General features: G+C 32.8%; 1 protein-coding gene across 1 annotated transcript; it reads right to left on the minus strand.

Annotated features, from left to right (window-relative positions):
- Positions 1-1,892: 1,892 nt before the first annotated feature.
- On the minus strand, positions 1,893-22,955 carry LOC145333568 (uncharacterized). Its single transcript, XM_080178730.1, has 24 exons — positions 22,813-22,955; positions 20,887-21,034; positions 18,293-18,355; positions 17,782-17,829; positions 17,442-17,484; positions 16,225-16,285; positions 15,841-15,978; positions 14,653-14,747; positions 13,689-13,822; positions 12,824-12,882; positions 12,195-12,355; positions 11,762-12,002; positions 11,316-11,388; positions 10,232-10,266; positions 9,885-9,976; positions 7,906-8,072; positions 7,416-7,506; positions 6,684-6,737; positions 6,300-6,376; positions 5,735-5,790; positions 4,830-4,884; positions 3,623-3,691; positions 2,993-3,071; positions 1,893-2,436 (listed from the first exon to the last, which is right to left on the minus strand). The coding sequence occupies exons 4-24, from the start codon at positions 17,822-17,824 to the stop codon at positions 2,367-2,369; spliced, it is 1,893 nt and encodes a 630-aa protein (XP_080034856.1). The 5' UTR covers positions 17,825-17,829; positions 18,293-18,355; positions 20,887-21,034; positions 22,813-22,955; the 3' UTR covers positions 1,893-2,366.
- Between the last annotated feature and the right edge of the window lie 1,331 nt (positions 22,956-24,286).

Here is a 24,286-nt window from a genome sequence, read left to right on the forward strand (position 1 = left end):
AACAAAAGTCCCCAAAGTTGTTAAGACAAAGATTAAGAAATTGTTGTCTTAACAACTTTGGGGACTAGTGTAATAAACAGCCTAATGTCCCCTCCCTCCCTGCAATTTTGGATTTGATGGGAAACGTATTTATTCATTGGTAATATATGACGTAATAAATATATCAGTGACAGATGCAGAAAGAAAAGAGACAATGGGCTGGTTATTACACTTGTCCCCAAAGTTTTACAATATTTTCTTATGGGTTGGCTTAACAACTTTGGGGACTATAGTGCGTTTAGATTGGTTGGCTAATAAAGTTAAGTGTTCAAACGTTTTAACCACTAATTTTAATCTAGAGAAGGGGTAATTTTGTTTTCCTCATTGGGGATCAACATCTATCTATTGGCCATTGTCTTATCCCTTTAGATCCCTGGATAGATGAATTAAAATAATACACTTTGTATTATTAGAAGAATCTTTGCTATATAAAGATCTAATGTAAATATTAGAAATACAAGATGAATGTAGAGAATTGTTAGTTTAAAAAAAAATTTTTATGGCAGATTAGCAAGGGATCTAAAGGAATAAGACAATGGCCGATAAATTGATGTACATCCTCAACGATGATACAACAAATTATACCCTCTGTAGATAACAATTAGTAGTTGAAATGTTATGACAATTATCTTAATGAACCAACCAATCCAAATTCATTAAAGTCCCCAAAGTTGTTAAATCGACAAATAAGAAATCGTTACTATAAAACTTATGGAACTAGTGTAATAAACAGCCCCCTTCCTACTCCTGCCAATTACACCGCTCTTACTGCATGCTCAATGACTGTCACAAGCAGACCCGATACCTCAAATTTGAGGCCCCAAGCTTCAATAACACAAAAGTTGAAGCATATTAAAAAGGCATTTTAAGGAGTTGATAATCTTTATTTTTTCCAGCCCTCATATCTTAATATTAAATTAAATCAGCTAGAAGCAAAATTATCAGATTATTTTAGTCTTTTTATGTGAATTATATTTAAATTAACATACATATTCCAATATGTAATAGTTTCAATTAAATTAAGTGAATTTTTTCAGCAAATATTTATTCACTTTCCTGTACTTAAAAAGTTGGAAATTTAATCCTGTAACAATTTACTGATTGGTAGACAAGGACATCAATTGGGTAAAAAAATTAAACATACCCTCAAAAGTTAAAATCCTAACCCCCTCCCCCCAAAAAAAGTGCTAGGCCATGTTGATAATTTACTATTTCTAGATGAAAGTAAAACACTAGAGGGGGAAGTGAATAAATAGCGGATTCGGATTCTTAATTATTAGGCTAAAATAAGCGTCTTGAGTTTTTTCTTTCAACTTTCCTCTTTTTGAAGGCAAAGATTATCATCATTATAAATATATAAAATCTTTTAAAATCTGGTTCGATTCTCGGAAGTGAATTATAGAGAACACCAAGACCATTAATTTTTAGGACATATGTAGCACTTAATTTTTTAAATTAAAAAAAAGCCTTTTAATATATTGTTAAAATCCGGAATCCGCCATTTTTGGACGGATTCTTGTAAGAATCCGAATCCAGTTCAAAAATTTAATGGATTGCCATCCCTAGTTATAATCATCCGATTTTTGAGGTACTTATTCCTATTACAATAAGGCAAAATATTATGAGCGAAGCGTCTCTATAATCAAGTCCTAAAATGTCAGTATGTCCTTAAACAGAATTCTGTATTTAATAAGTTTTGCAACAAATTTAAAAATTTTTAGTTCGTATATTCATTTCTGGCACTCTACAAAAGTTAATGTTAGTCTGTCATACCGTTTCAGAGCTTTGCTTGTATGACTATGGATGTTGTCATCCTTGTTCTTAATTTTCTTACTGAAATAAAATAAAATTTCAAAAAAAATATATTTCATTTACGTAGGTACAATTTTCACTGAAAAAAAAACAACAGGAAAAAATAACAGAAAATGTTGTTAAAAAGAAATTCTCGATAACAAATTGAAATATATTATCAGATTTCTTTACCATTTAAAAAATAACTAATAGCCAAATTGGAATATAATAATAGATTTCTTTCACATTTAAATATAACTGGTTAACTTTACTTCATTATCCAATAAAGGAAAAAATTTTTACGTATTTTTCGTAAGGATGTGTGTAACCATTAAGTCAAATAAGCTTATTATGTCAAACTATTCTTAATTGTGAACATTTCATATATATATACAATTGTTCAAAATTGAGAACAATTTGACTTAATAAGCGCATTTGACTATACTGTTACTCAAAATTTTACGGAAAAAAAAACGAAAAAGACCCCCTTTGTAAGCAGGGATAGGACGATGGAAGATACAATATAAAAGTATATTTTATTCTGGAGTTTTGAGGGCATCCGAATATGTAGAATTGTTATCAGTGCCACACCCAACATCTGGTGTCCTGGTACAATAAATATACATTAATACTTATTTATCCTATTATATAAAGTTGTAAGAGATTTGGTATGAAGCTTAAGATTTCAATAATTACTAAACCTATTAAGTTCTCACATTTAGGGGAATATTCAATTCATATAGGTCTCAAGATGATTTTGAACTATTTCATTTTAAGATTAAAGTCGTGGGAAGGATTTACGCTTTTTTTCTTCGAATTAAAATACAGAGCCTATAGATGCTAGGAGCGCAGCCACTAGTCAATATTATAGTAGTAGCATGAATTGCACAGGGGTTTGCCACGAGGCTGCGCAAATCACAACCGAAATTTTTAACCCCTCATTATCAAATTTTTACACTCCCTTAAACTAAAATCGACTTCTGATAAAAAGGCCCAAAATATCAGCACAGTTCATCAAGTGGTTCCAGAGAACCCCCCCCCCTCCCTTCAATCCAAAAGGCTTCAGTTACGTTCAGTTATGTTAAATTATATATGACCGTTCACAGTCTTGTTCGAATTAAATTGACTTGGAAAAAATGTTATGGATTAATGTATATTTTGCCTAAGTCCTTGACCAGCGTTCGCCGAGGTAAGATTTCCAAAATTTCCATAATCATTAGGTGAACCCATTTCAGTACAATCTAAAAAAACAGGGTGCATTAGCAAGGACGTCCGATGGGGGGGGGGGGTATAGGGGTGATTAACCCCCCCCCAAAAAAAAAATGATAAAGCTTGAACGCCCTTGCCTTGCCCAAATTTAAACTCGCTTGTTGTGTGCAAAACTAAAATTCTGAAAAGATGGATTGTCAGTTTAGGAACAAGTTTAGACATCCAGCTGAATTTAAAAGTTATAATATGACGCTTGCAATGAGACTTACACGCGGCTGCCGAGCTCTGCTTATATAATTATTTATCTTATTAAACAAGGGTGACAACATCAATAAGAAGAGAAGTACAAAACAATCACGGATGGTAAAATGAGCAAAGTAAATTGTAAGGAAGATGTTCAAATGTATGCTTATTCCCCTATAAAGTAGTAGTATTTTTATTCTAAAGCTTAGGATTTCCTTTTTAGGAAAGCTTCACATATGTCACGAGATTGTTTTAGGCTTTTTTTATTTATAGATTTCCTCTACATCGTTACAGACTTTCGGACAGACGGACAAAACGCTTCAATATCAATACTTGTAACCTGTACGACTTGGAGTTTTAAGTTCTGGCACACCAGGATGATAATCACCATGCGCCTCTAGTTCACTGTCTGATTAATGGATATATTATTTCTTGGATCTTACACCAGATTTTCATGTTCTCGAACAAAATGAAACACGTAGCGGGCTAAAATAACAAATCCCCCCCTCAAATCTCTTCACACCATCTCCTCACCTCGTACTGTATGAATGAACTGACCAATAAATGACAGGGAAAATAACAACCTAAATTGGAGACAATTTTTCACCTGTCAAAATATAATATCCACATACATTCTACATCCATTGTCTGATTATAATCAAAGATAGAGGTAGAAATATTGGGTTGAGTTCATTTTGAAATATGATATAAGTTACTTTCGAAGTTTACCTTAAAGTACCTAGTCGGGAAAACATCCCCCACCCCACCTTTTGTTTTGAAATAAATTGAAATAAGAGGGGAGTAAAAATAATTTTGTATGTTAGTTGTTAACATAGGTTAGGTTATATTGAGTATTTGGTAGCTCTGCATTCTTACAGGGTTTATACAGAACTAAAAATACGATTTGCGATTTTGGAGTTTTTTTAAGCCTATTTATAAAACAATAACAGCTACTTAAAATAATGCCTTAACAAGGATGACAACATCCATAAAAGCGAAGCACTGAAACGGTAAGACAAACAGACATTAACACATGTATAGTGTCAGAACTGAATAATCAGAATATAAATGTATAAGAGTCGGAGCAAAATTGTAAGTAAATTTGTTTAAAAACTGCTTGATACAGGATAATGTTTATGGACATGCTTACATTTTTGGACTTGATTATAGAATTGCTTCGCTTATAACATGATACTTTGATGTTACAGGAATCAAAATTTACCAAAAATCAGATCAATCGGGTGATTAGATCACATAAAAATTAAAAAAGTAAAAAAATCAACATGTTTAAAACGGACATTCTGGTAATGATTATAGAGTTGCTACGCTTTCTAAATCGTACCTAACTACTAAAGGAATCACCATGCAAAGTTTAAAATCGATAGGACAATTCTAACTTGCCTAAATTAAGCCTAAAAAGCTATATCTCTGTGACGGACGTACAGACGGACGGACCGACCCTAATTGTAGAAAAGCTTCGCTTTTAAAAACAATATATAAATTTTATATTCATCCACATATCTATTTATAATTTGATCCATGTTTCCCTTGTAGTAAAGGTAGATAATGACATCCTCCAGTATTTTCTGTTTCAATTTTATCCTAGAAATATTCAGGGATTTTAGGGATAAGACATGGGCGCTAAATTGATACATCCCAAATGAGAATTGACAAAATTACCCCTTCAATGGATTAACATTAGTTGTAAAGTTTGGCACTTCTAGTTGGAATAGTGTCCAAATTTTTCAACCAATAATTTTAGTAGGTAGAAGGGGTACTTTTGTTTGTCATGATTAGAGATGTACCTTCATTTATCGTCCACTTTTTAATCCCTTAAATTTCCTACCTAAGAGTGGCATTTATTAGGTGTTAGGACTGATAAAAATACGAGCTATTATTATATAAAGTTACAGTAACAGGATGTGCGTTTGTGTGAACCTAAGGTTTATAATCATTTTTGGGGAGAGTACAACCACCCTTCTAAAAATAAGCCACTAAAAAATACCCTCCAAAAATTTTTTTCTTTAAAAACTATAATACAGGGTGCGGCACATAAATCCGGACTTTTTTCTAATTTGTAAACAAATGAACATAAAATCTTCAATTTTAAAGATTTTATAGAATTTCAAAAACTGAGAGGCAAAATAGGTATATGACTATTAGATTATTCAATAAAATCGCCGACAGCCTCAATTAACTTCACTTCGAATTTGCTTAGTTGAACATATGCACGTCCTACATCGTCCAAAGCTTTTTATAAGTAAAAAGGTCATTACCTAAGTATTTCATAGTGGGGTCAAACGTCCTGATCGGTCAAGTAGTCTTGGCGCTATAGCCGTTTTAAAAAAAGTCCAGATTTATGTGCCGCACCCTGTATTGTATATAGTATGGGATGCCCTTTTTGCCTCTAGGAGCGCAACCGCTAGAAAGAATACAGTTAGAACATTTTCACCTCTCTTCCACTGATAAATGCTTCCAGATCAAAAGTTTCTGATTCATCCAAACCATCTAAAATATTCAACACATATTTCTCGGCTAGAATAGAAAAGATGAAAACCACGGCTCGGCGACTAGCCTCAAATTTAAACTCGAATAGATGCTTTGTTTTTTTTCTGAAAAGATGGATGGCTACCATGTTTGGGTCTGGTGATATTTAAAATCGTGAAGGTTGTTTAACCTTTGGCTTACAGGCGGCTGACGCACAGCTGTCGAGAACTGATAAAAATATGTAAAGCGTTAGCTTTCATTTGTTATTGCAGATGAATTTTTTTTAAATATTGGGTGACGTCTGACAATGCTCAATGAAACCATTCAAAACTAGAGGTTGCTCCATTTTTTTCCAGGGGAAAATATGACGCCAATTTAAGTTGCTAACCTCATTTTTAGGTCAGTTCGTTCATCCAGTATTAGGGGAGAGGATGTATGGGGGAATCGATATTTAAGCCAGCTTTGAGTATCACTTTATTAGAGCACATGAAAATCAGGTGCAACATGATCATCGAAGGTTAGGTAAATACCTTTTGTGATAGTTGCCAACAGCTGTTCTAATTGCTGATCATTTTCTTTAACAGGCATTCCACACAAATCTAACATCCTATACATACACAAAAGTCAAACTGTTCATAAGAAATAACGAACAGGTTCTAATTCAGCAATACAGGAATAGTTATTTATTGTTTCCGCGGATAGTAAAATAAAAAAAATAAGATTAAAACCAGATTGTTAAGCCCCGATCCTCCGAGGAACCGAAGGCCTAAGCTTCAAAATTAGAATTAATTTTATTATTTTTACTATAACATTCTGTATTATAATGTTATACATGATTTTTCAGTATGGCTGAGAAACGGTTTTATTCCAACGGATATTAATCGGTTTCGAAGCCATACTGGAAAGAAATTTACCCTTGTTTCACATTTTCTTCTGTGTCTGTATCGGTATCTGACGTGTTTTTCATCCTACAAAATAAAAAAGGAAAACATCATTATTAGGAGCGAAGCTACAGTGAGGAGAAATGTTATTTTTTCGGCTGATACTGAAGATAGACGGCTGAAATTTTAAGTGATGATTCCAAGTCATGCTTCAAAAGTCAAAGATACTGATTTATATATAACTAGCGGATACGCAACTAGAGGCCTCTAGTGGCACTTTAAATGTAATTGAGAAAAAAAATTTCTATGTTGCGTTCAAGTCTCACGTATTTTTTTCCAGAAAAACATCCAAGCATTTTATTTTGTAGGGTGTACAAAATAAAGATAAGGTGGTAAATCAAATTTTTTTTTGGAGGTGGGGAGGGAAGGTGAGGGGGGGTGGCAACAATCCAATAATCATCATGCAAAATGAGACGATTCTAACATACCTAAATTGACGAAAGTCGCAGGCTGTCGTATGCGTCCAAGAGAGGGGGTCAAGGGTTGTTTAACCCCCTCAAACTTTTAACCCCCGTATTTTACTCACCTCGAAATTTTAAAAATACATAAGATTACCCCCCTAAAACCTTTGGAAACCTCTCATATTAACCCCCTCAAATTAAAAAGCTTGGGCGCACCTGCAGGATGTAACAAAATTTTAAGTCAATCCAAAAGTTACATTTCTAATCTTGCTACAAGGTATAATTAATATTTTCAATAGCATACCTTTGCATTTGTGAAGATTGTTGTTCTTGTTGATCAGATGAAGATGGAACACAAAAGAATGGCTCCAACCCTTTCCAGTAACATTCTTCACCTAAGATAAATTAATAAAATTTGTTTCGTAAGTTCGCGACCGTGGCTACTATGTCAGGTGCGCGACATTAATAGTTAGAGTTCATAGAATGCCTTGACCCAAAACAGGCGCAACTCATGACCAAGCACAGTTAGGTTTCCTCAGACAAAGGTTGTGTAAAAGAAAAGATGGGGCAGGGGTTAAAAAACTGTATGTAAAGGGTCTGGGGACCTTTTTCCGACTTTCAATTTTGGGTCTTTTAATATCAGCCAACAGCGTCGGAAATATTGACACAGCAAAGTCGCTACGATCGAGCAGAAAGCCATCATTTGCTAGCCGAATAAAAAAGTCTCCACCACTGAAACCAGGTAGTGTTGGGGTTATATACATTTATACTTATACATTTATTTATTAAATAACCTGTTTCTTGTTCCTGAGCTGTAGGGAATGGTGAATCATGATCCTGAGCTGTAGGGAATGGTGGATCATGATCCTGAGCTGTAGGGAATGGTGGATCATGATCCTGAGCTGTAGGGAATGGTGGATCTGAATTTCTTGTCGCTAATGTCACAGCTCTATGTTTCACTCTGAAAACAAATTAAAAGGGGACTATGCACATAAAAGAGCAAGTGATTTTAGGCCCAGAGATGGGTTCTTAAAAGATAATGCCGCGTTTTTTCGACATTTTTTACGCTATGAATAATAAGAGATATAAGTTTTCCGGAATTTTAATGTAGGGAGTAGATTTGAAATCTGCATCAAATTTTAAGGATTTTTTTTTATAAAATTCGTTTTTTGTAAAAGGGGGGGGTTTTAATGCAACCATCTCGTAATCAATGTATAAATGGCACTTAGAATTCGAATTTAGATATAAAATTTTGCATGAGTAATCCTTGGTAGGTCTATTTTCCCTAAATCGAACAAAAAGTTGGAAAAGTAACGGCTAACGGCTGGCAGCTCAGCCGCTTAGTAATTTTTTGGCTTTTTTCTATGGAAATAAATCACGAAACCTCTCTCCACATAATGCTCTTTTCCGATCCAAAAAGTTTTTAAACGATTCTAGCCGGTAGTAGCTGGTACTAGAAATATAAAAAAATATTTTTTGTATCATTTCACATGATTTAAAGCAAAAATATGTTTTAAAATGTTGATTTCTACGTAATTTTTGACAGATTTGCCCTAAAAATAGCCAAAAAACGGCTAAACGGCTGAGCCGTCAGCTGTTACTTTTTCAACTTTTTGTTCGATTTAGGGAAAATAGACCTACCAAGGATTACTCATGCAAAATTTCAGATCGAAATTCGAATTCTAAGTGCCATTTATACATTGATTACGAGATGGTTGCATTAAAAACCCCCCCCTTCTTTATCTAAAAGCGAAAATACATTTTAAGTTAATTAATTTTGACCAATAGGATAGGTAGATTTTAAACTACCTGCGCTCTAATTGGTTGAATGATGTACGACATCAAATCAGAGCGCAGATTTTTTAAATCCACCAATCACAGATGCCAAAATTAATTAACTTAATTTGTATTTCCGCTTTTAGATAAAGAATTATACAAAAAACGAATTTTATAAAAAATCCTTAAAATTTGATGCAGATTTCAAATCTACTCCCTACATTACAATTCCGGAAAACTTATACCTCTTAATGAATAACAAGCGCAGCATTCGCGAAATCTAAAAGAGAATACAATGATTTATTTAATTATTTCGCTTTTGTTGGTACGGCCTTCATAGAAAAACAAATTATCTTCAATCCATTTTTGCTGCATATTAATTAATGCATCTTTTTAGGGCTGTGTTAGATATTATAAAAAATTGCTAAAAAATAATTTAAAATTCAGTATTCTTAAGTTATATACTCTGTTTAAAATTCTATCGTCTTCGTTCAATCAATCAATGTCTAAAAAACGCCGAAAAAACGCGGCATTCATCTTTTAAAAACCCATCTCAGCAGTAATGTAAGACATATTTTTAAATCTAACTGTAAGGTGCTTAAAATATCACTTGCTCTCGTTCGTGAGTTGTCACCTTTAGGTTGAAAAAGGGCATTAAAAAAAGAATTATACAATACACAGGGAAAAGGGAATGATATTCTGACAAACAATTCCAAAGGAAAATTTCCCCACAACCCCCTTCCCTCCTCTTCTTACCCACCCCTCTTCGATTACAAGAAGAAAAAAATATACTTCCACCAGACTTTAAAAGGTTTCGTGTTTTTTGTAGAATTGACTATTAGAATAGCTACCCCTGTACAATACATGTAAACCAATAAATGCTGGCTTAAATAGCAGGCTCTAAAAATCAACCGAAAAGAAAGTATCAATGACTTTTATTATTGATTGATTAGGTGTTTTTAAATATTGCAAAATGCCGCGCATACAAAATTTGTACCTGACACTAGTAGTGGCTCCTACAGTTGCCAGTATTGCTGAGTTGATCTCATTGGCTTGCACGTCTGAAACTTCTTTAGGGACTAGATGAACCTTGGGATAGATAGATAGAGAAATCATTCTAAGATAAAAAAAAGTTTACAATATTGTTAAGGTGAAGTAAGCCTCCCCTGGACCCACGATAAATTTACTGTAAATGTGAACCATATCGGATCAGCAGTTAGCAAAATTCTTTTTTTGATAGAATACATTTTTATTGCCAAGTAAAGGTTAGAACTATGAAGTAAACCAATGTCTTTGGTATGATACAGTTTCAAAATATAATCCATAAGTGTAGAGTTTATTTACCTTACTAACAGATTCAGAGTATATTTCATCGCCTCCTTAATTAAGATAATTAGTTTACTTTAAATTACTAAGGATCATTTTAGTTTTAAAAGAAAATAGTATAGAAAGGGAGAGATCATTTTCTAGTAAATCCCGTAAAGGTGTGTGTTATAAGGCCTAAAAATAGTAGTAGAACGATAAGGTGCTCTAGATATATGTATTCCCTATTGAATAGAACAATAGGGAAATTTTTTTTTTTTTTTGATAACCGTACCTGGATTATCTAAAAAAAATACGAAATTTCTATCAAACGCTTTGTTTGGCTCAAACTGACAAAAATTTAAAAAAAAATATAATTATAATAATAATGTTTTCTATAGGTACAAGGTAAAGGTTAAGAACAATCTATACCATTAAACAAAGGAAGAAGTCATTCTTTACAGGTTGATTTATTATAATTATATTTTTTTTATTTGTGTCAGTTTGAGCCAAACAAAGCGTTTGATAGAAATTTCAGATATTCCAGGTACGGTTAACAAAAAAAAAAAAAAAAATTTCTTCCCTATTGTTCTATTCAATAGGAAATACAAATATATAGAGCACCTTATCGTTCTACTACTATTTTTAGGCCTTATAACACACACCTTTACGGGATTTACTAGAAAATGACCTCTCCCTTTTTTGGGTGTATTTTTTCTCTTTTTCTGGACCTATAAGAAGCTCAAACTTAACTGTAAGTGAGAACTATATTCGTCCAGCGGTTTGCGAGATCATAAGCTTCATACAGACAACCTGTTACTTTTATATAAGGAAAAACGAAGAATAAAAGAATTAGTTTAAAAAGCAGTTAATAGTTATTTCTCGCATCGTATTATAAACGGCTTTCCGCGGATATAGAATGTACAATTATAAGATTAAAACTAGTTTTTTAGCCCCGAGGTTTTATGATTCGTAGGAAGCTGGATATAATACGATGCTAGACATAGTTTTTTCGTATGGATGAGAACCGGTTCCTATCCACCGGATTCGAATGAATACGAGAAAAGAATTTAAAGTTTTCCAATTGTTTTACAAATTTTTGAAATTCAAATTGATCTAATTTGACCTTCTGTGGATGGTCCTATCCAATTAGATCCTACTCCTTTCTTGAGGGAACCTGTTTGTTTTATCATGCCAGATTCCTATTATTTTGACACATGTAAAAGTTAAGAATCATATACTGCCTAACTATATCGTATTTGCATTATTTTCTGAAACTCTTTCTTTTCAGTAATCGAGGAAAATTTATTGGACAGTTAACTAAGGTTTTTTTTGTATACCCCTTAAACCATTGAGTTGACCAAGGAAACCAATTCCTATCTTATTTTCAATTTTCCATTGAAAGTGTTTCCAGCCTTTTAAGGGAGCTAAATTTCTATGTAGCCATGTCCTAGCGGGGCCCTCTTAGACCTTGATAAGCCTAACTTATCAGAAATTTCCTTTCAAAATTTGTTTGCAGTCCACTTACAGTTTACATGAAATTTATGGTTCTAACTTAGATTTCATGTGGTTTTCCTTAAGATGTGATGTTCCTCTTGCCAGAGATCCTCTTCTGTAACCTCTTGGAATGGAGGAACTTGAAACTCCTCTTGATGATGAACCAGAACCAGCTCCTCTAGATGTCCCAGGTTTGGAATCGCCATCTCTTGAAGATGCAGGTAGAGAAACTCCACCTCTGGAAGCTCCTCTTAATGAAGAAGTTCCAGGTAGAGATGCTCCACCCCTTGACACTCCTCTTGATACTCTTGGCCCTCTTTAAACAATAATGCATTAACAAAGAAATTCTTTTTTACTTTCCTATCGTAAAGATACAGATAAAACCACAGGAACGGAACATGTAAAAATAACGGTATAGACACTTAAATAGGTACTTATGGTTGATATAAAGTTCCAACAGGTCCTAACGGAATAAGTACATCTAAGATATCTTTATTCAATTGATTACCTTGATCCTCTTCTGGTGGGATTCGAACCTCTTCCCCTTCCACGACTTTCACTTGGTACATAATCTGTTTCCACATTAGTTCCTCTACCACGTCCCCTTCTAGCGCCACTTATGTCCTTGTTGAATGTGCTATCCTCCAGACCTATAACGTCTTGCACTTCCTTTGAAAATATAAAATCAATGCTGCTTAGATAGCCTATAGAGGACGGAAAAACCTTGCATACTTATTTTGATGCATCTATAAACCAAATCTTGCTTAATAATGTTCATGATTATATGGTAAAACGCTTCTCAGACAAACAACCCTTTGATTGCACAATCTTTGTCTGGCAGTACTTACTTAAAATAGTAAATGATTTAATAAAACCTGACATAGCAGCAGTAGGATCCATTTTAACTTTCGTGGATATTGGTACAGTATGTTTTTCATGAGAAGTTTTTTGAAAGCAGATTTGTAGAAAAAGCAGGTTGGGGTGCCATGACGTTAGTGTTTGTCACAGCACAATTAAAAGATTTTTTTATTTTTTTTCAAAAAAGTTTTCATAAAAAAACATACCTACTGTTGTATTAATAACTGGGTAAACAGTGCTCGTATGCGTATGGATAATAATGTTAAATAAGGCAAGTACCTCTTCATCAGCACTAAGCTCAATGTAGTCTTCAATAGGTGCATTTACAACACCATGTCCTAGAAAATTAAACATCATATATGCCTTAAACTGATACTTACGTATTTGCTGGTTGTTAGGGGCGTAATACTCTTTATGTGCAATTAAATTATCTGGATCTACTGCAGTTCAAGGTAAAATATTGCTGGTAAGCAATATTTACAAAAATCTATGAATTTTAAAGGCTGCCAGCTGCCAAACGGCTGAACGTACATATCATGCCAGCACACTGTTTTAAGCGGCATAAGAAGGCCTACAAATAATCTGGAATAACCATAAATCAATAATGCATAATCATCTCGCAGTGCAGAGAAATGCGCGAAAAATACCTATTTTACGCGTTTTTTCTTCAGTGAAGCTTTCCCTGTGCATAATTGGATCTTGGCTATTTCAGATTATTTGTAGACCTTCTTATGCCGCTTAAAAAGTTGTGCGGGTATGATCTGTACGTTCAGCCGTATGGCAGCTAGCAGCCTTTAAAATTCATAGATTTTTGGAAATATTGCTTACCAGCAATATTTTACCGTGAACTGCAGTAGATCCAATTATCTTTATAGACAAGTAACAAAAAGTTCTACTCTTAAAAGCCTCTAGTGGTTGAGCTGCTATTAATATAAAGAGACGAATTAATGGAATGGCACAGCAAGAGGTGAAGCTCATTTCTTTTATCATTTTTTAATAAGTTTTAGAATATGTTAGTACCTATAATAATAAAAGTTTTTAATTTTAGGTAAACTAATTAGGACCTTTCAACATAGATTGACATTTGTCATTGAATATTTATTAAATCATTTCCCCATAAATTCATAAAAATTCATCTTTTTACCTCTTTTCTCTCCCATCTGTCTGTTATCCGCTGATGGTAGTTCATCAATGAGAAATTGTTGAAAATTGAATAGAGTCTCCTGCATGGGATGTACTTCAGTTGGGTTACTTCCTGCAACCATGTCACATGGTTTCCTAATTGTTTTAGGTACTCTAATATTTTCATTAGTTGATACTTCATCAGGGAAACATGGTATCAGAGATGGGTTATTGAATGATGAATGCCGCGTTTTTTCGACATTGATTGATTGAACGAAGACGATAGGATTTCAACAGAGTATACAACTTAAGAATTCAAAATTTTAAAATTATTATTTTAGCCATTTGTATAATGTCTAATACAGCTCTAAAACGATGCATTAATTAATATGCAGCAAAAATGGATTGAAGATAATTTGTTTTTCTTCTATGAAGGCCGTACCAACAAAGCGAAATAATTAAATAAATAGTTGTATACTCTGTTTAAATTTCGCGAATCGAAAAAACGCGGCATTCATCTTACAAAAAGCCATCTCAGAGCCCAACCTATCATTTAACTAGACGGGCGAGGCTGCTGTTCTTGACACTCTTATGCCAGGTCCAACAACCAAGGATAACTAAGGGGAGCCAAATCTCTGCTTTTTTGTCTAAGGACCTGGGGTATTAGGATAAGTAACATCCAAAAGACAAACAACTGTTTGAATTGTACGACCTTTATCTGGAAGCCCCATATGTGCATAGTTATGAGTTGCACCTATTTTAGGACAAGGCATTCCCTCTACTATCTATTAATGTTGCGCACATTTACTCTATTAGCTTGTAATCATTTGATAAATAGAAAAAGATAGATTTTAAGAATTACATAATAAATATGTCCTTTTCCTTTCTGATTTATAAGAGAGATAAAATCCAATCCTAATCAAAACATATTTACATATCATTACATTTCTTTACACATAGAATTAATAATTAAACATTAGAGTGGCCTTCTAGAGTGATCATGCGCTGGAATATTTGGGCAAGCAGCATGACTGTTGTTTTCATAACCCTCATACTCTTGAGGATTTTCTAATTCTTCATTCTAAAATACATTTATAAGGAATAAGAAATCATTGTGATGCAAATTATGTTTTGTATTGTTTATCTACAAGTACAATGCATTGGGAGAAAAACTATTTTGCTTTCTTCTATTAACTATGAAAGTATACTAGCAGAAAAACAGATAAATGTGTAAGTATAGATGTATAACCCAGATAACTATCTGGCCCAACTTGGAGGTACCTATTTTGTCTGCTCGCAAATTAAGTGGGGGGGGGGGGAGTTTTGACACATTTGCGTAAACAGGGAGCATAGGCTTTATCTTTGGACTGAGAGGATAGGTTATTAGGGATAAAATCATTCTTATATGATGAATTTTCCCAAGTTTTAAGATTTTTTGGATAGGCCTCCAGGTTCCGGAGCTCCAGGCCTCCAGGTCCTCTCTGTACAGGTAAAAATTAAAAAAAAAATTTTTTTTTAAGAGTTAGAAGTCAACCTATGAAACAAAATATGCATATTTTTGAATATTATTCACATATTTAAAGAAAAAAATGCAAATTTTGTTTCATAAGTTGACTTCTAACTCTTCAAAAAAAAAATTTTTTTTCATTTTACCTGTACAGAGAGGACCTGGAGGCCTGGAGCTCCGGAACCTGGAGGCCTATTCAAAAAATCTTAAAACTTGGGAAAATTCATCATATAAGAATGATTTTATCCCTAATAACCTATCCTCTCAGTCCAAAAATAAAGCCTATGCTCCCTGTTTACGCAAATGTGTCAAAACTTCCCCCCCCCCCCCTTATGTAGCGACTTGGTAATGTTTTATTTTCAACGCTATTAGCTATAAAGACCCAACTGAAAGTCAGCACAGGGTTTCCAACACATGAATAGAGTTAAATATAGCTCGAGCCCCCTCTGTTCTTTTACTTCAAAGAAAAACTTTGCAAATTAAGGCTTAGGGCAGACTTAAGCAACACTGTATTTCTTAATGCTTTAGTGAGCAAAATGATATGTATGAGATCCTAAAAACAGTTAAGACTTCTTACACATATAGCAGCTGAATAAACATATTGACAGACATAGTAAATTTACAGAGTAGCTTTAAATCTAACAAAATTTCTTTGCCCTTATATAACCTGTCTCTGATGGAAAAGCTGTTGGCTAAAATGTTGAGCATACTCCTGTCCGTGGTTGGAATAATCGTCTGATTGGCTTTGATCTTGGTGTGGCCTTCTGATACTCTGATTATCCATATGTTGTGCAGGTTCACAGGACTATGGTATGTATAGGGTTATTTTTACAGAACCAATAAGATGCACAGTTTAAGTTCAAAATATATGTAAAAAAAATATACAGATTTGCCAGTCTAAAATGATGCTATTATGTTTATCATTATGTTATGAATGTAAAAACTGCTTGATTTGCTAAACGAACTGTTTTACAAATTTTTGATTCTAAAACAGTTCAAATTGAATATCGAAAAGGCTTTTCAGGAAAGCTTTATTTTTCTCTAAAATTACCCTGTACAACTGAGTGTTTGGTGGATAAACTTGTCCAAACTGAGAATTCTGCCAATACCAGTCCTAAGTGTTAAAATGTTTTAAAGCTTCCCAGCTTAATTTACAGAAAACTATTGAAGTATTCATTCCTAATTGAGTAGTTTTGGATACCTAATAGATCCTATATGGAGAGCGTTATAAATTTGGGACACCTCACATCCTCAGCGAGGGTAATAGATCTATAGTATAGATGTATATACAGACAACTACCTACCATCCTTTTTCAACGACCTTCTTAGTCTGCTTCTAAATTATTTTCAGCTATTTGGCCGTGTTAATATAAGCGACACCATTGGTTGATTTTTAATGATCCATAGAAAGGTTGCACAAGGTGGTTGTGATGGGGAGATACAGTTATTTAACCCTTTCTCCCTCTAGTGTTTTACTCTCATGCAAGGGTGAGGTAATAAAGAGCAGCTCGAATGGGACAGCATGTCAAGTAATAAAGTGCGTGAATGTGGAGCTTGGACTGGCCCTAGTGTCTATAAAAAAAGTGTTTCGTCCTGCTCTATGACTACTTTGTACCAAATACTAAGAAACTATGGCCACACACACACACAAACACACGAAATAAAAACATCAATGAATCAAAGTTCGTCAAAAGCTTTGCTAAATTCAAAAGTACATTAATCATGTCACGATCGAAAGATGTGGCATAATTTCGAATAGTTCATCTAGAGGATGTTCTTTTTGGAATAAAAAGAAATACCTAGATATTGGAGATTACTCATATTGTTGGATCTAAATTTTCCTGGTAACGATTATCTCCATAAATCGTTTAACTTTAAAGGCTGATATTGGCCAAACGGTGGAACGTATATATTATACTCGCACACAATTTAACCGACAAACAAAGGCCTACAATTAATTTTGTATAGATATTACTCAATAATGCACATTTATCGCAGCGCACGTAAATGCGCGGAAAAGACATGTTTTACGCGTTTTTTCTCCAGTGTTGCTTTCCCGTGCTAATTTGTAATGCCACATACAACGGTGTGCGAGAATGACATGTACGTTCAACTGTTTGGCAGCTTAAAGTTCATAAATTTTGGGAGATAATTGTTACCAGGAACATTTTTCCGTGAACTGCACTAGATCAAAATTATCTAAACTTTTTTATTGCCTTGTTTTTTTAATGATGAATACCTAGACATTTCCAGCATATGAACATTTTTTCCTGGCTAGTTTGAGAAACATTCTGAGCAGGATTTTGAAAGTCTATGACAAGCAGACAATATTTTTCTCATTTTTACCATCAATTATTTCCTAAAAAGTATTTTACAAGTCTACTATACTATTTTATATGGGTAGCTTTAATGTGAAAATAGATTCAGACTTGATTTAACCAATGTTAAGCTTTTACTTATTTTTTTCTATATATTTTTTAATGTTTTTAAAAACATTGAGAGAAAATAATCTTTGATTGAGAAAAAATCCTCCAATGAAAACATCCAATAATGTTAATTCTAATCTTCTCTAGCTCCGTGTAAAAATAGTAAAAATGAGTATTTTTCCCTGTGGATTGGTTCGCATTATCTTGTTCTTGGTCTCTATACATATAACCTAAAAATTTAGGGGTAAACATTGTTAAAAATAACATATACCTTAATTAAATTTTCGAGAATTTGCTAAGCTTCTGAGGAAAAAACCTCATAAGGTATTTTGAAGCCATAACTATCTATTATACCTACTAATCATGAACAGATTTTTACAGAATTATCGTTCAGACTAAATAATAAGCTTTGCATTTTATTGATGTTGTAATTCTTTATTTCGTAATAGCGGAAGAAAAAGTAATTAAAATTGTTATTTTTGATGGGGGAGGAGGCGAATTCTTTTCTAGGGGCAATTTCTCTTGTGAGGGTGGTGGTACCAACCCTCAAAATAAGTTATAAACTATCCCAGGATCTGTGAGAACCATATCAGTTCAGCGGTTAGCCAGATTCTTCGGTGCAGACATTAGACAGACAAACATCCTGTTATTTTATAATAAGGATTAAAAAACATCAAATTTTTCCCCCTGTACCTGGTGTATGAACTAAGGTATCATCTTGATGGGCAGCAACGTTTGCATAGAAACTAGAATCTGTTTCTTGATTATAAATAAATGAGAGATTAAGCTACGCATGTGGGTGCGATTTTTTCCCCTTAGGTTCAACATTATCAATATTTTTTGTTAGTAGAGGAAACATTAAATCCTCCTATTAAAACATTCAATAATATATGTATACTAGCCTACAGCTCACGTTGTTCGCTGGTCTGTAATGCTCTTGGGAATATTAAATATCCGTACTGGAAAAGTAGAAGGTTAATGCAATTATTAAGGTATAAAATCCGATCAGTTAAGAATTTGTAGAGGGCCCGATCTTTCAGGGTTAAGACAGAAGACTTATTTTATGTTTGCTGACCAATGCACATCTACTCTAAGAATAATATTGTCTGTTGGTCTATCGGCAATGCTCTTAAATACTTTTCCCAACTTTTATCGAAGTTTTTGTGTGTAAAGATTCACTATGCATCATTACTTTATATGTCTGTCTGTTGTGCACCCTTTTTGCTTTTATTTGCTTTGCCTTTTGTTTTTTTTTAAATTCAAGAGCTTCTATAGTTATGGCTGTTGTCATCCTTATTTACCTGTTAAATGTTAGTAGCGAAGTCAATTAATTTAAACTTTAAAAGTTTTATTCCTTACTTAGTCCGTTATTCTGTCTATAGACTACTAATATTTTGTGTGAAGATTTGTATGACCACTGCACTGATCATCGTTGGTCTGTCTGTGGGTTATGCCGCGTTTCTTCTTTTTGATTTTGAGTTTTACTTTTACTATTAGGATTTTTGCTACTTATGGATATTATCATCCTTGTTGATGATTTTTAAACTCAGGTATCTTAGGAAATAATGTTTTATATTTATTTTACATCCCCCATGATGATAAACAGGGGTAAGCCTTCGGTTGATTTAAAAGTTTGAACACTTCTTGTTTAGAACTGACGAAACACTGATTAAGTTTTTTAGTCAAAGTTATTTGTTATTATAATTGCGTATTGCTTATTTATAATTCAAAATGTCCGTCCGTTCGTCTGTTGGCTAGGATTAGAGGAAAAAGTAATTTTCTCATTTGCTATTCAATGGCTGAAAATTGTGTTAATATTCCCTATATAGCTTGCCAGTATGGACCTTATCTATTGGTTAGTTCTTTCATCCAGTAAGAGGGAAGGAAATGGGGTAAAAGGGTTGTATAATGTTAATGATCTAATTCTTGTTAAAAGCTAAACTTTTCTTCAGTGGGGGTTGATCTGTCCATCCGTACGTCCCTAACAGATAGTTCTGATAGCCCTATCACCATGATGTTAGTATGTCCAAATAAAATGACTTTTATTTAAGCTATTAAATGACATATTTACTTAAATTTTTGCTGAAATCTAAATATTTTCTCTTTTAAGAACAGTTACTCTATATTTCTAAATTTTCTTTAGTAGAATTGATTAATGTTTCTCTTTTACGGATTTTGTCATCCTTGTTAATGTTATTAATTATCAGAGATAATTACTCTTTTTAAATACTATCGCTCTTTGCCTTACAAATTTTATTCTCTTATTCTTAAATTAAATGTTCATTTTATCATCTCTTCAAATTCAGCTTGTAATAAAATTAGAATGCCTAAGATTCATTATGTACCCCCTCCCCCCCGTCTCTCTCTCTCTCTCTTTCTTTCTCTCACTCCCCCCCCCCCCAACCTCTTTCTCTCTCTCTCTCATTCCCCCGTTCTCTCTCGGTCTACCCCCCTTTCTCTTTCTATCTCTCTCGCTTTTTTTTTCTCTCTCTCTTCATATATACGTTACACATAATGATATTTTACGTTAGAATATCTGTTTATATTTAATCAGTAATTATTAGTTTTATATTTACACCCAATGTAACAATACACTATTTAATGTTTTGCTCCATTTTTTTTATCATATTTTAAAGATTGAAATCCTAATATTTTTCATTTCAATTTATCGTCCTCAAAGGGTTGAAATGTTTAGTTTAATATCTGACCACATTACGGGAGTGTCGCATGAATCATTTCATTTTAAAACTAAGTTTTCTTAGATTTACTATATTATAAATTTAAGTTTTCTGTTTTATGAATAAAAATCAAATACTTCAATGTTATTTAAATAGCAACATGAATTAAAAAACTGAATTTATGATGCTAAAAGTAGAATAATGGGTCTTAACGTTCTGGTCAATGAGAATTTAATAGGGATTATTGGAGCACTATGAGTTTTATACACCATAAGGTTGGAAGATTCGAGCTCGATTATAGACGTTTATTTCCTATATAGATCTGTCATGGATCTTGATGCAATACCGCAGGCCGTTTTGTACATGTTAAAAATTGGAAGATTTCATTAAATAAAAGTAATCGCAAATATACTTAGTAAATAATATATGCTGATCTTTTTACTGCTCCGTATAAAAATGTGTAACTCTTCATGTGTTATTGTTCGTTTGTCCTTCTATCTGATTGTAGAGCTTCGCTTTTATGGATGTTGTCATCCTAAATCAAAATTCTAATCAATTACTGAAGAGAAAAGGATTGTAAAAACAACAATATATAGAGAATCTCTAATATTCCTGCATGACTATTTTCCAGTTCATCTACCGTATTATCTGTTGTTAGGTCATCATTGATACCATTAGAAGATGTTGCACTCTTCGGATCAGAATTATTCCCTTGGTTAAACTTGTTCCTTATAGTTGTCTCGACAACATTTTCTTTCCTATAGTCAATGTAAGTGTTTTAGGGATAGAAAGACACTAACAGCATGTTTATAAATGTTTTATTTTCTGGAAAGTGAACGTCCATAGGTATGGTGATGAAAATATTTCTCTTTCCTCCCAATTTTTTTTAAATTTTACTACAAAAAATTCATTTTCAAAATCTTTACTTACCATAATCAACCAACTTAAAAACCAAACTAACTGCATTTAAAATATTCTCTGTGTGGCCCAAAAACACAAAAGAGGCTCGCCGTTATTTCATAAGCCCTAAGCTACATTCAACAACACAAAGACTTCTTAACATACAAAGGCATATAAAATGCCTGCGCCCCTATTAAAACATTATACAGGGAGAAAATTTGATTCATTTATTTTTCTATTACCCTTTTATCTATTGTTACATCTAGCCTAAAATCAATGTTTGTATAATTAAACTTTTATATATTGTATAGTTTAAACACCAGTTTAAAAGCTTCCCTACAAAGCTTATCATTAATTTTAGCTACTGTTGTATTCAAAACCTTAATTCTTTTACATACACAATTTTTTCATATAGTTTAGACAAAACTTTAAATTAAATGAGTAACAGCTCCTATAAAAGTAATTTAGCTTTTACCTTTTGCTTCATAATTAAATTAATACTTTTAGATTTTACTAAAAATCTTTTCATACATTCTTAGCTAAAATCAATACTTAAAGTAACTTACATTCCTTGAGTATAAAATCAACAACTTTAGCCCTTTAAAAAACTTATGTAATTTTTACAATTAAAACCCTTAAAATCTAGTTATAATCATATGATTTTTTAGTGTATGTGTGTAGCCATAGTTTCTTAGTGTTTGGACCTAAGTAGTTCATTTTTTTAGAAAACAACGTATGTATGTAATCTTATAAAAGTCATACCTAAATTGAAAATTGTCATCCTTGTTTAAAACAGTTAAACATACTTTTAACTATTTTAGACCTTCTCTCTCCTCTTTTCTTTAAGCTAACACCCTAACACTTTTTGTATAAAAAGGCAAAACTTTTTCAAATAAGTCAGTCAAGTATAACAGTTAATACTGCTTACCAGTCCTCAGCGACCTCACCCATCCCTCCAAAGGTATGGCAAGTCCGGTAAACAGGACAAATCTAACATAAGTATCTGTGACAGATATGCTAAAGCCACTGTCACAGGTATTATGAAGGATATTGTCTATTTACTGAACCATGTTTTGTATTTTTAAGTTTAACAGTTATCATACTTGTATTACTTTATAATCTATTTTTTTTTATTAATAATACATTTTTTACTTAACTAGTTTAAATGTGTACTTTTTCAGTGGGTTTTAAAAAGTTCCTTGAGTCTTTTTTTAAAAATAAAGTATACAACAGTTTCCATCCCCTAAGATTCCAATGTTCCTAAGTATAAATTCTATCTACTCAGTTTGTTAGTCTATAAATCAGTCTTTATATAGTCCCTCTAATTGCCACTACCTCTATTAAGACAAACCTTGAAAATTTTGTTTGCAGGTACAAATACGAGTTTTGAATAAAAAATTTATAAAAAAAACTTCCCTAGTTTCCATACATCTACTTAAACAAAACTTGTTATAACAAAGACTAGTTTTCATGAAATCTGATGCCTTATTGATCTGAAAAAAAGACTACCTTTTGTCCTTTCGAGTAAAGACATACAATCAAGCAGCATGATTTATAACATAAAATAGTGAAAATGTTGGTTTATTGTTAAACTTCCTATTTCTGGTTTTATCTTTATCAACCTATCCCTACGTCCCTGGCATGATATCTGTCCGCAGCAGAAATTGGCAACAATGGGTGAATTGGATTCTTTCTTTGGCGGGTGTTGCCACTTGCTTCATTGTAATAGCTAGATTTATCCTGAAACTCCTGATTCTTGTTTGGATTTCTGTTATGGCAGTTCTGTTGTAAAAAAAATAAATCTATCTGTCATTTACCGATTTTCGAAAATGGTATTTATAGTTACATATACTTTTATAAAAGTAACAGGGTGTCTACTATCTGTCTGACTCTGAATCTTAAGATTTAACCAACTACTGCACTGGACCAATATAGTTCCCCTTTCCCAATGAATCTTCAAATTGGTCCAGGAAAGATGTAAAACTACAAAGAAAATTCAACTCTGGAATAAAATTCTGACATTTTTTACTTTAAAAAAAAATTTTAAAGTTGAGGGTTACGCCTCCCCCTCGTATTGTATAAAAATTAAAAGTTGTTAAATTAATCATAACATTTCATGACACAGATAGTTTAATTCCTTTGATGTTTTAGAGTCCTTCGTTTTCATTGATTGGTTTTCTGATTTTCCAAGATTTTCTTTCTATAAACCAAATTATAACAAATATAATAACTATAAAAGCTATAACATGAGTAGATTATGTAACAAGTTTAGCGCATATAAATTGACCCCTAAACTGTTCTGAAATAACAACAAAAAAGTAAAAAAAAACATTTATGTGATTTTTTTTGGGGGGTGGGGGGTCGGGGGTTGAAACAAATGACTGCATTAAATACATGAGAATTCTTGGCCATCTTTTATATAAGGGGAATAGTAGCATTCGCAATATTTCGTAAAATTGTAAGCAAGCTTTCAGTCAAATGAACTTGTTAAGTATAACTGTTCTTAATGTTGACCAAACGCTTAGTATAATTGTATGCATATCTAAAATAACAGTTTGACCTAATAAGCGCATTTGACTGGAATCTTACTTACAACTTTATGCAATATTGCATAAGCTGCTATTCCCTTTTTTTTTAAGAACACTGTGTAACTAAAATCTATATTTTCTGAATAAGATTACAGCATTGTTTAAAATTTAAAATCTAAGTTTTGAAATTGTTGCCTGTTTATAGTTATAAGTTTGAATGTCCTCAAAAACTCTGGGTAAATAAATTCAATTTAATTGAATAGGTAAACCTTAAAATGAAATGTCATTAGATACTGAAACCTGGAAGGTTTTTAAAAGTCAGCTTCTGTTAATTAAAATCTATAAAAAAAATTATGGCAGCTAAATTTATTAAATTTAATCTATTATTACTACATGGATCTTATACCAGCTTATCAGGTACTCTAATCAAGTGAAACTTTTAGCGGGCAAAAATAACGATCTACCCTTTACCCCTATCCTCCCCTCCTACTGTCTAAACGAACTGACCAAGAACTGACAGGGGAAAAAGCAACCAGAATTGAAGACATGAAGTATGTTTGAAAAACGAAAGGGTTATATCA

The sequence above is a fragment of the Acartia tonsa genome, chromosome 12 (genome assembly GCF_053477335.1).
Source record: "Acartia tonsa isolate MP-2025a chromosome 12, ASM5347733v1, whole genome shotgun sequence".
In the NCBI taxonomy this organism is placed as follows: domain Eukaryota; kingdom Metazoa; phylum Arthropoda; class Copepoda; order Calanoida; family Acartiidae; genus Acartia; species Acartia tonsa.